This window comes from Brachyhypopomus gauderio, chromosome 10 (genome assembly GCF_052324685.1).
Source record: "Brachyhypopomus gauderio isolate BG-103 chromosome 10, BGAUD_0.2, whole genome shotgun sequence".
Lineage (NCBI taxonomy): Eukaryota > Metazoa > Chordata > Actinopteri > Gymnotiformes > Hypopomidae > Brachyhypopomus > Brachyhypopomus gauderio.
This window is the reverse complement of record NC_135220.1, coordinates 831200-848940: the sequence shown is the minus strand read 5'-3', so window position 1 is coordinate 848940 and position 17741 is coordinate 831200. Positions and strand designations below refer to the sequence as shown.

Genomic DNA, 17741 nt, shown 5'->3' with positions numbered 1-17741 from the left:
TATATTCGCTAATGCATACAAAAGCAATTACAAACAGTTATTAATGTGTGTGGATTACCATTTATTACAGTTTGAAGTCCTGGCTCCAAAAAAGAAAGAAAAAAAGAAATCTAGCAAAGGAAGCAAATTCCTGTACATTAACCTTATGTCACTGGAAAATGACTCATTCATAACCCACACCGGCATTCAACAACCAAGGTTAATGTAAGCAGTGGGATTTGATGAATCTTCTCAATGTATAAAACCGTGGAAGTTCAAAGAAAATACATTTGGTGCACTGGCATCTTTTTTCACAACTATCATGCTATAAACAACGTTTCACATTCTCTCTTCTGATCAAGTTTTAACACTTATGGAAATGTCAAATGAGGCGCTTGGGTAGGCCTTATGGGTTAGGCCATGCAGACATGATCATTCAAAGTAAACAGCGAGAGAAAGGACACTGTCAATATAGATTCTGTCATCCACCGATGACATCAACACCTATATTTGCATTTTCTATGAGATTACCAAGTGAGTTCATTTCAAACATTTCCCCCAACCCATTTTCCAAGTATTTTGGTTTTATTTTTAAATCAGTAAAGGGCACCTTTGAGGCCAGAGTTTGTAAACTTTATGACTATGACCAGTACTTAGAATTAATGTGTTTTATCCCAAGTACTTAGGTTGCATGGTTGTGGATTAACAACAGAATTAAAAAAAGGCTTCAAAGAGAATTAAATGCTTTTCTGTCTACCATCCTAAACATTTTCCCTTTCAGATCTGACAATCAATTCACTCAGCCAAATACAATATCTTAGATTCATAAGAACAAGATGTAGACCAGGCTGACTTTGTAGGATTATTATTATTTTTGAATACATCTTATTTTTTCTCCTCATAGGTCTATTCTGTGAAACCTAGCCTCTCTACACCTTGGTATGCATTCACTCAATTAAATATATGTATATAGGTAATATATACAAAGTCATAAGCAAAACATTTTAAAAGTCTAAACTTTATTATTATGCTTCAATTTAGAGCCTAGAGATTTTAAGATGACGGCCCAAGAAAACAAAACAAAAAACAAAAAAAAAAGGACCAGGGGAGAAAAATCAATTTAGTTTTCATGACGGCTTCTTTCTTCTTTGCATTTTCCCCTTTTAATCTGCTCACTGTCAAATTGTGGCATGGTGCAAACATCCCTAGAACAGCAGGTGGGAGTGGCTCACTGAGAATAGCGCCCTCCCTGTTTCTCTCTCATCCAGGCCTGGATGCGCTCCTTGAGCTCTGGAACTGAACACACACACACACACACACACACACACACACACACACACACACACACACACACACACAATGAAGCAACACATGCAACAAGGGACAGTGCGCAAGGTGGATAAAGCTGCATACCCGACTCCAGCATGCTCTCTGTGAGAGGCTGCCTGTTGAAGGGGTCTGTGGGTGAGTTGAGGAGATGGCGTAGGATGATGGCCCGGTCCATGATGTTCCCAGAAGGGAGCTGCACAGGATCGGTCATGAGGGTGTCCATGAGGGGGTCTACCACGACAAGGGGAAGAACAGGGTTACTCTCCACCTCCAACAAGATCCAGGAGCATCATGCAGAAGCTGGAACCGCTTTCAAACCGCAGCTACAAACCAACGGTGCATTGAGACGCGATTCATCGTGATGGAGAGGTGTGATCACATGCATCGTGGGAATGGATGAGATCGCATCATTCTCTGTATATTGTGTTAGAAACAAATGCTCCTTGAATTTTCTTCCATAAAAAAGGAATGTTTTCACTTAATATATGATGCTACAGTTTCTTTACAACTGTAAAGCGCGCCTAATTTCTTTTAATCTTTTAATCTCAATTTCTTAATTGTTAGAAAATGTATTCAACAAGGAAGGAATAAAATTAGTTTAAACTATCCTGAGAAAATCAAATTGTGATTTCAAGATTATGAACTGTATGGAATAGTAAGTAGAGTGCATGGTTACACCCAGTCACGCTACTTGTGATTTAAAACAGAAAAGCTACAATCAATCTACAAAAAAAAAACCAGTGAGCCACACTACAAAGGAAAAAAAAGTTAATTACACTGATGCTACTATAAAAAAAAAAATCTAATACCTTTCTTTTATGTAGGTGGTTTATAGTAGACAAATGAGACTCCCATGCTTTGTAAAAGAGATTACTCTCATTTATAATCATAAGCAATTAACCAGTTAATACTAATAAAATAATTCCGTATTTTGACTGCGAGAGCAGCACATACAAAACTCTCCAACAAGGGGCTTAACATGATCTTGTCTGTGGGCCAGTCTGTAGAAAGATACAGAAACAGTGCAGCACGCAAGTTCTCAACCATCAACCGCCTGGAAGGCAGCGATGAGTGGATACTCGTCTTTGGGATTTATTTGGTTTAGAAATACATTATGTTATGGTTAAGCCATGCTACTGGGCTATATTTTCCAGTGCAGGTGGCCACTCTGCCCAGAATCTAAAAACACACAAGACAGATGTTCAGTATTCTCACCTTTAAACTCATCTGGGGCATCACTGTAGTCCATCTCAGACTGAGAGTTGCGAGCCACTATCTCTTCTACCTTCTCCGAGAGCAGCTTAAACTTCTCAATTGCAATGCTGGATTTAATGCCCGCCTTTCTCATTTTGGAAATCACTTCCTCGAAGAGTTCCCTGCTGTATGATCTCTTATGGTATGTGAAGAAGCAAAGGACACAAAGACAGAAAGGGAGAGAGAGGGAGAGCGTTTTAGTTTGTGGTCTCGAGAAACAAACCTTTGATTTTTCCCTTATTGATTCTGTACAATTGGACATTTACACCAAATCCCACAAGGTATATTGTTAAAGCTTATGTTCAGGCCACAAGCAACACGGTTCACACCTGATCATCAGCGATGGCTTTCGCAAAACGAGCACAGTCCAGCTGCAGGTAGATATCCGTGAGCTGGTCCAACAGCTTCTTGGGTTCAAAACCATATTTCTCTGGGTTCTCCACCTTCAGGTCCCGACACTTGGGCCCACACAGCTGCTGAAGGTTATAGTTCAGCATTGCAGCCAGCCGTGGGCCCAGCTCCTGTCCAACAGAGCGGAATATCCTTCAGCAATAACCAAAGGGAATTTAGCAAGTCGTTTCACACCGTATATATAGCCCACGCGCACAGTATTCACTTATTAAGAGTAAACAGGCCTCCTTTCACACTCTAAATAAACTTCAGGCGATTCCTGGCAGCAGCTCAACTTTCTCATGAGACTATAAATACCTGCAGGGATCAGAGAGCAGAAGTGGCATTTACAGGGCAGCAGGTGCAGGGTAATCCCTTTACCAAAACACACCATTTGAACATAAGTGAATTATCACTCGCTATTCTGTTCATCACTCTTGTAACCCAGATATGGAGCTACTTTGTCGTCGACAATGCCCATTCCCTGTTGGACCGCACAGAACCAGTGTAATAAAGGTACTCTTCAGATCTGGCCAGCGGCGGGCTGTTACTGGACGTTTAAAGGTCGGTGGTACGAGGGAGGAAGACGAGCACTCACAGGGCGCAGGAAGGGCTTCTGGACCTGCTTGGTGAGAATGTGAAACATGTCCACCGTTTCGGTGGCCAGGGCCAGGTAGGAGCGAGACACCCTCTCATCCTGAGTGAGCTGGGACTGACGGCTGTGCTGCTGCTCCTGGGGGAGAAACGGCACCAGTGAAACAGCAGGGCGAGGAAAGAGGCTCACGGGAAGCACAAGGGGGCGCTGTGAAATTAGCAGCAGACTTTCCAGCTCACACTCGGTCAGTCTAAAGAAGCCTTTTAGCGGAGGTCCCCGGTCAATGATGGGGGGGGGGGGGGGGGGGGGGGCGAGGGTCTGACTGGGCGCTCACCCTCGGCAGCTGGTCCCAGTGTTCTTTGCTCTTCATCTCCTCCTGGATCTCATGAATGCGTTTGAGCGATTCCAGGCTCTCATCCAGCAGGAAGGTCGTGTCATTGATCAGCATGTTGATGTAGCGTACAAACTGCTTCCCAGAACTACAGCGAGAGAGTGAGAGATTTATATCGAATTACATTATTAAACTAACTCAAATGAGACATCGTGTATTCTTGTGAGAAAATAAGCTCACTTGAACTCCTCAAGGAAGGTGCCATGGTGGCCAACGTTTTGCCAAAGACTCTTAAAGATGGTGCTGATATGGTAACGGATCGTGAACTTGTCGTAAAATTCACTTGTAGCTCCAGTATGTTCCACGTCTAGAGACAAAGGAAAAAAACTATTCTATTAAACACTCAATATTCAGTACAAAGTTTTCTTCTAAAATTCAAGGGAAAAGCAAATGTACTTAGAATTAATAGATTCTTAGAATTATATTTTTAAAAATCATACTACAAGGATTTAACTCATGTATAACACAAAGTGTGTGTCATACAAAAAGCACAAAGAGAAAAGACAGAAAGTAAACGAAAGGGTAAAAGGTTTTCAGTTCTTGACCACGGGCAAGCCAGCCCACTAACCTGTGTAGAACTTCATGAGGGCGGGGACGAGCTGATTGATAGACAGGGGGTGGTTCTCGATCATCTCCGAGAAGCGCTGTGTGCGGGGTTGCACTGCTGGGTTAGTAACAAACAACACCTCCACCAGCTTAGCAATCAGGTAGGGGTTTCTGATGTAGTTTTGACTGCAGATGAACACCACCAGAAAGGTCCCGATGTCCTGGGTGCAGGGCTCATACAGAACCTGAGGAGAATACCTAGAAGAGATAGTGGCACACCAGCAGATTCCAAATTCACCACAAAATTTGTTTAATAGTTCGTTTAAGCCTTCGAAACATTCACCTTTCCCCGCCTGGAAACTTTAAATAATTCATTAATTCATTAATTCACCATACACTCAGCTGCAACACAGTCCACTTACTGCACAATGAAGAGCAGGAACTCGGCGACGTCTTCGATGTAAAACTCGGGCAGGGCGGCAAAGCTCCTGGGGATGTCGGGACTGAGGGGCAGGGCGATGCTACAACAAGAGCAGAGTGTGGGGGCGGGCATGAGACGGAAGCCCAGCAAAGGGGAGGTTCTAGAGGCAAAGTGGGTGGAGACTGACTTTGGGTAGGCGGGGTCTGCCATGCGTAGGATGAGCTGAATGACCATGCCGTAGAACTGGAGGCATCTGCGCAGCAAGCTCTCGTCCAGGAGGCCAGCGTCTGAACAGGCTTTGGAGCGCACGAGTTTCTACAGGACAAAGATGCATGGTGGTGTTACAGCTGACCGACTAGACCCTGACCACAAGCACATTTTGAGGACATTGCAGAATGCGTGTTGGGTTTGCTTGAATTAAATGTAGCAGATGGCAATTGTGATTCATCCGTTTCATCGTTTTTTTTTTTTGTTGCAAGATGTTCACAAACCTTGAGCTGGGTTTTGCATCTCTTCAACATCTCTCTGTGCCGGCTGGCCAAGGGAGAATCCTTCCACTGGCTCTCACTGTTCCTCAGTTCTTCTACAGTCCTGTAGTACGTACACACACACACACACACACACCTCCATTAATCCCAACTCATAAACAGCCCCGAAGAATCAGGGGAGTGTTATGATGGGAGTTATAATAAGGAGAAGCAGCCACTCAGTAGAAAACAGCAATGGCCTCTATGGCCATCCGTCCTAATACAAGAGGACTTGCTGGCTGGCACAAATGCTTATACTAGAACCAACTAACAGACTCAAAAGAAACTTCAATCACGTAAAACACCATTTTAAAATTATACTAACTGCTCATGTACCTGTTTAGGTCTCTGATGGCCCTTAGTCTGCGGATATAGCGCCGGCAACCAGGTAAGATGGACAGGTGGTGTGTGTGGAGAGTCAGAAAAAAACACTCCGTGGGGAACTTGGGCTCAGAGAACTTCGATGGGTCTTCATCTGCAGAATGGACAGGGAGGATGTGAGGAAGATGGATTTCAGAGTTACTGTACGAAGGAATGATCAGACACACCCTGGGGTCCAGAGACACCCGGGTCCAGAGGGACACACCCTGGGGTCCAGAGACACCCGGGTCCAGAGGGACACACCCTGGGGTCCAGAGAGACACACCCTGGGGTCCAGAGAGACACACCCTGGGGTGCAGAGAGACACACCCTGGGGTGCAGAGAGACACACCCAGCCAGTTCAGCTTTCTGCCCTGTCCCAGTTGTGCACCCAAAGTATTGAGGGTCGAGACCACCTATAGAGTGTTAGCAGCTTGAATAGAATGAAAACCTGGCTCAGAGTCCCCCAAAAAATGATTTTATTTATCATTTTATAAATAAAAAATGATAAATAAAATGGATTTATTTCCAGCCCAGGTCAGGGAGAGTGTGTGTAAAAGGGCGACGCGGCTCGTTGCGGGAGACACTCACGCAGGTCCGTGAGCCAGGCCTTCAGCTCCTCTATGGTGGCTTTGACCCGCGTCTCCTCCACGCTCACGTTCAGCCGACACTTGGGATGGAAGATGTAGAGCGGGTCCACCGTCTCCAGCTTAATCTTCATGCTCAGCTGCTGCAGCACCCACAGGAAGTTCATCATGAAGCCGTCTGTGGACACCAGCTTGTCGTCCGTCTGCGGGCCGAGGCCACCAGGTGAGAATTAAAGCACACTTCAGCATGGATCAGAACTGCCCACCTGTGGAACTTTCGTGGTTACGCTGGTTTATATTCCGCTTTTTTTTTTTCTTATACTGCTTTTGTGGTGTGATGTTTCATGGCACCAAACAATATATTTTGATCATATTGGCACATATTGCATTGCGACATGCCTTGAACTATGTTAATACACTCTGATAGACACATGCAGACCAGTCAGGATCACAGAAACATGTCCGGCTCTCTCCCGCACCCTGAAGAGCAGCGCACGCTTATTTCACCTGCCGTCCTCATCCAGAAACGAGTCATACCTGCATCTGAGCCTTCTTCACGTTACGATTCACCACGGCTGCCATGTAGCTCAGGGCCGCCTCCCTGGTCTCGCCGTTCAGCAGGACGTTGTGCAGGATTTTAAACAGGTCTCCCTGATGATCACAAAGCCACAGACGCAAACACGCATCACGCGTCAATTCGTTCTATCGAGGAGTCCTTCCTCGGAGGGCAAAGAGACCCACCTGCCCCCACCACCAAACAAAACACCCAGCAGCACCGCTGTGCTATAAAAAGGCCATTCTAGCCAGCGCTGGCCCTGATTGATTGGAGCAGTCGATTAAAAATGCATGAGCAGGGAGGCTAGGCACTCACCCGGGCTGACTCCAGATAGTGCTGCAGAGACTGACTGACCACGCGCGTGTTCTCCATGGTGATGGCCGGGCCTGAGAAGTACTTGTCTCCAACCTTGGTCTAAGAGAGCGGCATGCACGGGGTCAGGGGTCACTTCTGAGCGGCGGGACGCATTAGTGTTCACTTTGTTTGCTGTACCGCGTCACGGCCTTTCTACAACTGGTAACGGTTACATTTGCATCAAGGGACTCACATCATCCTCTGCGAAGACAGAAAGACTAAAGAAGACTCCTAGGAAAGAGAGTCTCTGAATCTCTCGGCCTGCCCCAGGACTCAAAGAATCAGGGCACCACAGTGGCAGAGACGTGATCTAGAAAAAGACACACACAAACACACACACACACACACACACACACACACACACACACACACACACACACACATATATATATATATATATATATATATACACACGTGTGTAACCATTTATGTTCACTCTAACCAAACCAAATCGAAAACCAAGTTGTGAATTTGGTCTGACTTACCAAATTGCACATAGGGTGAGTCTTTCCAAACTTGATTTCGCAAAGCTCAGCTAAAGCCTGTTTTTAAAACAAAAACAAAACCCAAACCATAAACGCCTTTCCGTTGTACAAAAGTGTACAGGAGTGTTAACGTGGAGTGGCTTTGCCCGAAAGCATGCTTCATACATCCCAACATCCTGCAATCTACCACTCCATTTTTTCGAATTGTATCCATTCTAGACACAGTATGCGAAGCAATTTAGGCTGCAATTTCATTCAGCCCCAGCAGGTCTGTGCACAAGCCTGGGCTACGAGAGAAAAGCATTCAGACAGACATCGATCGCCTGTGTTCACTCTTCCCGAGGACAGGCTACCACAGGACTACCGTCACACACACACACACACACACACACACACACACTACGTCAAGTGTGTGTACGTGCGTAAGCTCCTCTTGCTCTTACCATCAGGGGATACTTAAAGTTGTCACTGTCAAAGGAGCACTCCTTCACGGCCAGTCCAAGCCCTTGCAGAATGGGGATGAAGATCTGGAAGAGAAAAACCTCCAGTCAGACTGGGAAGATGGAGCCATCACTACCCAAACCCAAACCCACCGGTGACGGGCACAACCATGGCCACACTTTATTTACCCCTTGCACTCTTGCTTATATTGAATAGATGCCAACATGCTGCATTATGACACAGTAAGAAAGTGATATGTGCCGCCATCGTGTGCTGGTACCTTCAAAAGTGAATTTAATGCCATTATCAATGCCACATCAATTATATTCTCCTCTCCCTCGGCTTCAAACGCCAAACAAATTGGCGTGTTGAAACCAACCTGTTTAAACATCTCCTCCTCCTGGTGAGTCACGCGCACCAGCTCATGGATGAAGCCGTACGGAAGGTTCCGGCACAACATGTAGGGCACCAGCAGGGAGGGCTGCAGTGGGGCCCTGGGAGGGATTGGCCATAAACAGTCAAACCCAGCTTAAATGAATACATGAATCAACAGATCACACACATACAGACAGTGATTCTTTAGTAAAGTGCCATACTCATTAAAAAAAAAGGAAATTAAGCCCCAAGGGGGAAAGAAATGAAAGGATTACAATGACTCATCTCTTTGGAGGTACGTGTAAACGCTACGAATGAGATATGATTGTTCAGACTATCCTACACAGAGTCTGGTACCAAGGGCGTAGCGGACCGCACCGACCTGGGCTGCGTGAGGGCGCCCTGGAGCACAAGAGCAGCGTGGGTAATGCACTGGGAGCGTATGTTGCTGAGAAGCTGACTGACTGCTGGCTGACTGCACATCTGTAACGGCACAAAATGTCATTCGCAACACAGCAGTCGGCTACAACTCAATCCACCCCCCCACATCTTTAGGAGCGGAGTTCCCCAAGTTTCACTCTTGCACCATTTTACTTTCATTGTGAAAAGAGCGCACGACTCTTTGCCCGAAAAATCTTTTGATGCAAGTGTAGCACCATGGTTCAATACAAACAGGCTACACTGAAGGCCGCCTTTTTATCATTATTATTCATCATTTCTTTTCAGCAGCCCCGACAGTCGGCGTTCACACACGAGCTGCGTTTGCTCCGTGAAGACCTGCTACCTTGGGAGCTTTCCTCTCCTCCATGCCCACGCTGTCGAATCGCTCGATGAGGTAGTTCAGCATCTCCGTCTCCTTACACGCCTCGATGGTGAAGCGGTCGTTGCCCGAGTCACAGGTCACGCCCCCAGCAGAAGCACCCAGGCTGGAGAGATGGAGACAGAGGGATAGAGGCGTTCCATCACAACCAGGGGAGAGAAAACAGCCCAGTGAGGGAGCCACAGAACACTCGGAGAAATTATACATAATGCAATCGCAGGCTGTCCTGTAGCGCAAAGGTTTGAAAGGATTTGCTTAACAACATTTTGTTGAACTTGGGTAGATGTCCACTTTTACGTTGATTAGAATATCCAAAATAAAGAAATAGACGAAAAAAATTTGGTCATAAAAACAAACAAACAAAAACACACTACCTTAAACAGCTTTCTTCTCCCTCGGTTATTTTCACAAGGTGTGACGGAGCACAACAAAAACAAGGACCAACGGCCAAACAGATCAGCGGCCAAAGCAGCGCGTCCCGGTCGGAGCAATGCACGGCGGGACGAGCGGAGGCCCGCCAGAACTCGGACGCACTCTCGTCCGATGCCGCGTGCGTTAGTGTCGGATTCCCAGGTGAGAGGACACACCCCACAGCACACCTCTGCCTCACTCATTAGTCATGTTATTCATCCCCTTGGCACAGATTAGGCGCACAAAAAAAACGCTTATTACAAGGCACTACCCGAAGGCCCAGGCAGTTCTAACGTTAAAGGCACAGGTAGAGATAATGACACAAGCACGCACACATGTTCCAAGAATGTGTTAAGGCTTTAACCTTATTATATTTGTGCTGAAATTAGTACCAAATCTTAGAGATGCTGCTGAGATATTTTCTGAAAACAAAACACCTCACTATCTGCTGAATGCAAAAATATACAACTTTGCTCACATCAAATTAAAACGCATGATGAAAGTTGGGAAATAAAAAAACCCCAAACATCACCACCTACATGTAATACTGGTTCGTTGAAGCCACTGGGCTGTCTTAGCGCCCAGCGCTATTCACGACCAGCACAGGGCACCGTGTGCTTCTGTTAGTGACCAGGCAGCACGCTGAAGCATGCAACACACGCTGGCACTGGTACCTTGCCCCAAACTGAACCCCAGAAAAATCCTCCTCCTCCTCCTCTTCCTCCAGCTCTTCGTCACTGCTGTCCTGAGACGGGTCAGACAGGGCAAAGAAGAGGAGAGAGAACGGGCTGGTGCGGGGGTAGAGTGCAGGGTCGGTAGGGGGTGGGGGGCAGACGAGAGGGAAGGCTTTAATGACACCAATCACAACGCAAACGGACCACAAACGGACCTGCTGTCCGAGCCACACTCGCGTTAGCACTGCCAGCGCAGTCGATCATGCCGGATGAAGACGGGAACGTGCGCACGAGCGTGTTTCGTAAGCGCAGCAGGAGCGAACGACGCGCGCAGTATAAACAAAGCTAGCGGAGGCACGAGCTCCACGAGCACCTGCTGACCTCAAGACCTGCGTCCTAGAACCTCGAGGTCTTTAACCAACACCTACAAACGTACCACGTGCACGTTAGCTGCGGAGGAATACGGCTCACTCCAGCGCATTTACCGTAACAGCAGGTTGACGCGCGAGTAGCCCGTATTTGTTAAAACAACATTTCCGCCCCTATCGGGGTGCAGTGTTAGCGTATTATTGGTTTAGAGGGCAAAGCTTCCACATCTAACGTAACGATAAAATACCTAGTGGGCATCCGGGCGGCCAGGGCGGTCCTTCTGGCCATAGTGGTGGGAGAGCCGGGCGACACGGGGAACGGGACAGCCGGCTGGCGAGCACGGGGTCGGGGGGATGTCAGCGGACCTGGCTGTGGGCTGGAGGGCCCGGCCGGGGGTTGGGTAGGAGCGGAAGGCCCAGGAGAGGGCCCCGCGTGGCCGGACCTGGGGCTGGAGCTGGTGGGGACGGAGGAGCCCTGGGAGGGGCTGAGCGAGTAGGGTCTGTATCTCTGAGAGATGGGCAAGGGAGCAGAGGAAGTGTTCGGGGGGGGGCGTGGAGCTGGCGGACTGGGAGAAACAACAGGCAACGCGTGCGAGCCAAGTGGGGGCGGGGCTGTGGCTAAGGGCGGAGCGTTCATCCTGGCAGAGCTTTGAGCGAGGGGGTGTGGACTACATCCATACAGACTGAAAACAAAACAAGAGTCACAGAACATAAACATGGAAAGTGACAGATGAGAAGACAGCAGAAGACGCTAATAAAACAGGTCGAGTGAATGGTAATGGAGATTTAGCGGGCACAGAAATGCGAGTGGACAAACGTGAGAGCATGCTGGACGGGGCGTGAAGGACTTTGACGCATCAAAAACACAAAAACACATTGTGCTTTACTTGCTGCAAAGCACATTTTTAAAGAGAAAATCGGCACATGTGCAGATAAGACATGAATGGGCCTCACTGTTTGCCTACACTTGCCTGGACAGAGAGCTGGCACCAAACGAGCCCCCGCAAGGCATCATGGGACTGCTTCCCTGGCTGGGGGGCGGGACAAGCGTCAGGTGGTGGTCTGGGGATTTGGCAGCGGCGATTGGCTGTGATGTGGCGGTCAGGCTGGCAAAAGGGTTGCAGTCACGTGATTGGGTGGACATCATAAGAACTTCCATCAGGATCTGGCCAATCAGGTCTTTGAAGTCAGAATAGACTAGGGGGGGAAAAGAAGAAACGGTGAAACACAGGCAAACACACCACGATTCCAGCTCTGACAGCACAGAGGGAGATATCCATCAGCTGGTATCCCTTCACGTATTTCCCTGCTCTTCTGATCTTCTCTCTCTCACCATCTTTTGGGTTCTGCTGGAACTCGGCAGCGAGCGAGGGCAGAAAGATGACATCACGGTCCAGCTCCTTCCAGGACACACGAAGGATCTTGCAGATGAGCTGCAGGGCCTGCTCCTCGGACACGTCCGCGTTAGACGAGGAGTCCTGCCCGGCGAGAGCAGATGTCGCGTTAACGTCGTCGTTCGCTCATTTATCGTCACCGGCGAGTTCGGGAGGCAAATGGTTCATGCTCTTAGAATGATTAAGTAACCTATGGACACACGGGGCATTTCTAAAGGCTCGACTACGGCTCTCGTGAAGATAAAGGTGGGACTGTGCAGTGCGAGAGCACCTTCTCTGCCAGGTTACGCTTCTCCCTGCGGTCACCGTCTTCAACTTCCATGTTCTCAATTCCCGAGTCCACGTCCACCTGGGACATGCTGAGGTACACAGGACAGAGTGGGACACACACAAAACAGGTGTTTAAGTAATGGAAATAATAGTAGGAGAATCATGTGACCTTTATTCACACAGAGAGAAATTATGAGGATCCTATAAAGGCGAGATCAGAGATAAAGGTGCAGAAATTAGGGCCGTCTTGCACAACCAGATGCCCGTGAGTGACCGTCTCCACGATTCTGCTGAGCACTTATCAGAAGGCACTGGAGAACCTTCAGAGGGTCTGGGATTACTAGGCCGAAGGATGAATGAAAACTCAAAGTCCAAACTAGCTACCAGCAAGTGTGGCTCATCTCTGGAAACCTGGCACTGGGGATGAAGGACTTTTATTTTGAAATCCGGTCTCATTTTCTTCTTTGACCTAAGCTCACTTTGTAATAGCCATAACCGAACGTTGCTCTCTTTAGCCAGATAGCTTGAAAGGTGCCTCACCTCTTTTCGCAGGACGCCGTGTCGATGTCCATACTCTGGGAGCGGGACAGCGATTGAGACTGGGTCTCCAGGCTGTTGGACGGGGAGCTAGAGAGAGAGCTGACCCCCTCGCTGCTCTGGCTACGATACGCCACCCCTACAGCAAACAGCACAAGCAGAAAACACTCAAATCTCTGGATACCAGTCTATTATGAAAACATGTTTTCAGCAACGTGAAATACATAAAAAGAAACATAAGCAGGTTTTAATGCTCAGTAACACCACAGTCACTCGTATGCGTTTTGGGTAAAAAAATTAATAGTCCTTTTTGTCTGCATTAAAACAGCACCCTATCCCGTGATATCAAATCCTAGCTGCCTTGATGACTCAACTAGACAGCCATGACGTGTAACAGCCAGTCGGAGGACTATCTGGAAAGTTCCGCCGTGCCAAAACAGTGTCACGGAGAAAGAGGCCAAAGAGCAGGTGCTTTGGGACGTGTCCCGCTGCTGCTGTGGGTTACGGAGGAAGGCTGCACAACACTGCAGCATTGTGCCTCCGCTAAAGCTGCACTTTCACGCGGTGCCGCGCTCCGAATCAGGCGTGTTGAAGGGCACCCTCAAAAACACGCCGCTCCAGCTGATGTCAACACAAACAGGTCGTTTGACTCAAGCTGGTAAGCCCCCCCCCCCCCCCCAAATACCCGGTTCCCAGAAATCTAAGACAGCAGAGGTTTCATGTAATCAGAAAGCATGAACGATCTGAATCTTACCTAAAAATAATCTTTAAAAAAACCCCTTGTTCAGCTAGTCTGGGCCTGATATGTTGAAATACAAACTGAAAGTACAAGCCTGAACATCCAGAGTTTAAAAAGGAAATGATGATTTCTGACTCCACCCCCTGTCCCTGGTAATCCTCAGACTAGAGACTTCAGCTTTGTTCTGCTGTAATTACACTCAGTACACTACAAAAGCAGCAAAGTGCACCGAGACATCCAGGCCTTCTCACACACACACACAGACACACACACACACACACACACACACACACATGACAGCGAGTGTCCTTGTGTCCAGCACACAGTATTCCTCGGCCTGCTCTCACTTTATAAACCTGAGAATCACCTACAAGTACTGGGTTGAAATCTGTCCAAGGCTGAGACCCGCTGGTACGGCTGCGGGCTTTAATCTTAAGCAGGACACAGCGGCCACAGTTTACTTGCTTTGATGCAAACACTGTTCTCCAGTCCTTCCTTCCATGAGGTTTTGCAGAATCCCTACAATACCAAGAGTATTCAAAGGAGTATGTTCCTGCACCCCAATTAAATCCAGATACATGGCTGTGCGCTCATGACATTACACAAGCCTGGCCTGAGTAAACCTGACTCACTAGATATGCTCAAAGTCTAAGCAGTGTGCAGCGGCATTTCATTTAATCTGTTCCTGATGAATGTGGGCCTGAGAGCACCATGACCAAGCAGCGCAAACAAAAAAGAAACTTTCTGAAAAGCAGAAATCTGTGTGTGCACACCGCTAGGCATAGGAGGCGGTGAGTGGAAGTGATACAGAGCATGATCATTCTTACCTGAAGCCCCCATTGGGGAAGTGGCTGGGGTGACATTTTGGGCATTGAGGCCCAGAGTGTGGGATGGTGCTGGTGGCAGAGGCTGTGGAGAAGCCCCCGAGGGCCCTGGCAGTGGACCCGGAGGGGTCTCTCTCTGTGGTGACGTCAGGGGGGTGCTCAGAGGGGTGGTGGGCTGGGATGTCTGGCCTCCAGCTAACCGGGCCAGTCGTCTTCTCCGGATCTACATCAAACGGCAGTCGGTTAAGCCCATTTCACACCTGGCGGCTAAATCAGCTCCCCTTTCAGGACTCAGGTTAAATCAAATTAAATATCGACATAATCGCAGCAGGCCAGTGAAAGCACCTAAGCCCAGGGAATACATCAACAAAAACACAATGCTGAAAAAAGCCTAAAGCAGGCCATCTTCAAATTAGACAACAAAAAGGCAAAAGGAGGGGCAGGAGCCTGTTTTTTCCACACCATTTTTCAGTGCCATGATTGGTCCGTTTGGTCCGACAATGAAACAGGGGGATCACTGCACAGTCACGTGACTCAGTGGTGCTGGGGTAGGTCAAACAAGAGCCCTGCCTCCGTGCTAATGGCTGGTACTGATATGCCAAGAGATGAATGCACGATAGGATCGTTTAACCTCGTCCTCTGTTCAGTCTACTGTGCATTTTTATAATAGGAATGGATATTGTTGCTGATCTGAATTCTTATTTCTTCGTGGATATCTACAAAGTAAACAGGCTATGATCTGAAGGATCAACCACTCTGTGGAATTAAGTTTCCACACAGCAGAGCTTCTTGCCTTCTTTGCATGTAAACTAAAGACCAGTCTCTTCAAAATGCACTTAAATAATGCCTCTTGCATTTAGAAATCGTTTTAGCAATCTTTTGTTTTATATGAATGTTAAGTTTGATGTTTTCCTTAGACTTGGGCCTATTGTACTTGGATAAGAATAAACTTGTACAGCAGGTCAGATTGCTATATTACCTGGTTCTACAAGCAGCATTCATTTATACATTTCAAGACAAATGAAAAAGCAGAGATTAAGTACAGTGCTCGAGTCTGATACTAACATTCTTGCATTCATCACAAAAGCCTAGACCAAAGCTGTAGAGTGTTTCACGGTTACAACACGGGGATGGTGACTATTTTTATATAGAACAAATATGTTTAAAGGGATGTAAAGCCTGTTACCCTGCTATCCTTATCGACTGAAAAAAAAGATTAGGCTACATATCTGTCCAAAGGATTAGCAGATACTTAACCAATGTAGCCGAATGGTATTGGAGAAAAACAGAGGGAGAAATCTGCTTTGTTTCTTTGATGTAGTAACTAAATGTGTGCTGATATAGCACAAATAAGACGCGTTTTCTATGTATTTGTAAGCTTTAGTCTTTAGGAACGGGGAACAATAAATGTAATATACTACAAAGTCGACAGGAACAATACATGTAATATATTACAAAATAAAACTATAACTATCGATTCCTCAAAAGCAAATCAACGATGAGGATATTCAAAGTTAACTCAGTAAGATATTGAGAGTTTGTTGAGCATTACTCTGATTTTATTACTCTTTATTACTTAAACACCATTTCGTGCGGCAGGTTGTTCACAAACGCATCGCCATTAACCCAGACGGGACTGTTGGGCTTTTTGGACCTGCGGTTCAGTCGCGTAACGTTTTGACAGGCGAGCAAAAAGGGGTTAAAGTGACCGGTTAGTTGCCCATGAAGGAATTTCATCCAATTAGACAACAATGAGAGCAGCCAGACCCACAGCCACAGACCCGCAGCTACAGACCCGCAGCCACAGACCAGCAGCTACAGACCAGCAGCTACAGACCAGCAGCTACAGACCCACAGCCACAGACCCGCAGCTACAGACCCTAACCGCGCTAGCTGGGGGGATGACACGGCTAACCAGCTAGCGGGGTTAACTCCACCAGCCACGTCGGTCAGAACTGCCCCCCCGGGGGGTAAATATCTACCGAGAGGTGAAGGCCACACATGAGTGTGGTGTATAACGGGGACCGGGTCGGTGTGACACTGGACCGGGTGTGTGTGTGTGTGTGTGTGTGTGTCGGGGTGGCTAACCGCTCGCAGGCTAACACAGCAAGTCATGACAATGACATTTACAACGAACATGAGCGCCGGCGGCCTTTATATCCGACATTTAAACCCGAACCGTACACGAGTGTGTGCGAGTGTCCGTTTAAAGTCTCACCTCGTCGGCGCTGAGCTCCTCCATCGCGCGTCTCTTGATCTTTACCTCAGTATTAGCGCTAGCCACGCAGCTAGCCTGCTACCTCACAAAAACCAAAAGTGCATAGTCTAAACAGTGAAACGAATAACGATGAACCGTGATTGTCTGTCTGGAGCCTTTTAAATTAAAACATTAAACTATACGGGTGTGTTTCCGCCGCCCCGTTAATGCCCGTTTTTCTTCCAATTCGATTTCTTTTAAAGAATGAAACAAACACAAAAGTATTATTCGTCAAAACACCGAGGCGGCCATTTTGGCTCTGTGGTCACGTGACGCGGTGGAAACACATTTCGAGCTGCGGATGTTTTATAAACGTGGACGAGGACGGCGAGCCCAGCTGTTTATTTCCTAACTACTTTAACTGTGAACATTTCAGTCCGTCTGTGTGATAGAAATACCAAAATATAAAATGTCTGACAGTCATCAGACCTAAAAAATAAAAGCTTTATTAGAATGAGAACAAATACTTTATGTTTTTTTTCTAGCCGTTTGTGCCGGTTTAATTCACTATTCACTTGTTTTATTTGTTTGCCTTCGCCTGTCTGTGTGTCATTTAGGCGTTCAAACGTCCCATGTATCAGCCATTATGTCACATTCTGGTGCGCTGTAATCTTCGACAACATTTCACCACTCAAATATAGTCTAGAAAATTGTCTGTGAATACCGAAAGCCTATTTACTGTCCCAGCAAAGAGTTTCACAGAGCACATAACAATGAACTTTTTGCGAGTTTTATTTTAACGCTAACAATAGCTCACCTCCAGTGTATCTAGTCAATGGCACGTTTCTTTCAGCAAGTAGGCTTACTAATATACCCTTAATCGTGCCCCTTTTCTAAAAAATGAGGTATGTTTTCAT

General features: G+C 47.1%; 1 protein-coding gene across 3 annotated transcripts; it reads right to left on the bottom strand.

The window, feature by feature from the left end:
• Positions 1-44: 44 nt before the first annotated feature.
• Positions 45-17157, bottom strand: ube4b (ubiquitination factor E4B, UFD2 homolog (S. cerevisiae)). 3 transcript variants are annotated; one of them, XM_077018467.1, is made up of 29 exons: positions 16846-17157; positions 14631-14850; positions 13068-13203; positions 12529-12616; positions 12197-12341; positions 11835-12060; positions 11112-11546; positions 10496-10609; positions 9375-9516; positions 8973-9073; positions 8595-8709; positions 8218-8301; positions 7775-7831; positions 7483-7599; positions 7251-7349; positions 6917-7030; positions 6384-6582; positions 5769-5907; positions 5397-5496; positions 5093-5220; positions 4907-5005; positions 4507-4742; positions 4119-4245; positions 3882-4026; positions 3551-3685; positions 2892-3083; positions 2524-2698; positions 1393-1539; positions 45-1275 (listed from the first exon to the last, which is right to left on the bottom strand). In XM_077018467.1, exons 1-29 carry the CDS (start codon positions 16867-16869, stop codon positions 1208-1210), a joined length of 4107 nt encoding a protein of 1368 aa, XP_076874582.1. In that variant the 5' UTR covers positions 16870-17157; the 3' UTR covers positions 45-1207. The 3 variants fall into 3 exon arrangements, with proteins under 3 accessions (XP_076874582.1, XP_076874583.1, XP_076874584.1); XM_077018468.1 differs by lacking the exon at positions 10496-10609; XM_077018469.1 differs by lacking the exons at positions 10496-10609; positions 11112-11546 and having other exon boundaries at positions 47-1275; positions 16846-17156.
• Positions 17158-17741: the final 584 nt, after the last annotated feature.

What these genes read in the sequence shown, in the direction of transcription:
- ube4b (XM_077018467.1), bottom strand. Translation starts at nt 16,869, where the DNA reads ATGGAGGAGCTCAGCGCCGACGAG. An exon ending in GCAGACCCCGCCTACCCAAA is followed by an intron (nt 5,006 to 5,092) that starts GTCAGTCTCCAC and finishes CTCTTGTTGTAG; the next exon opens with CATCGCCCTGCCCCTCAGTC. An exon ending in CCTCATGAAGTTCTACACAG is followed by an intron (nt 4,246 to 4,506) that starts GTTAGTGGGCTG and finishes CTTTGTCTCTAG; the next exon opens with ACGTGGAACATACTGGAGCT.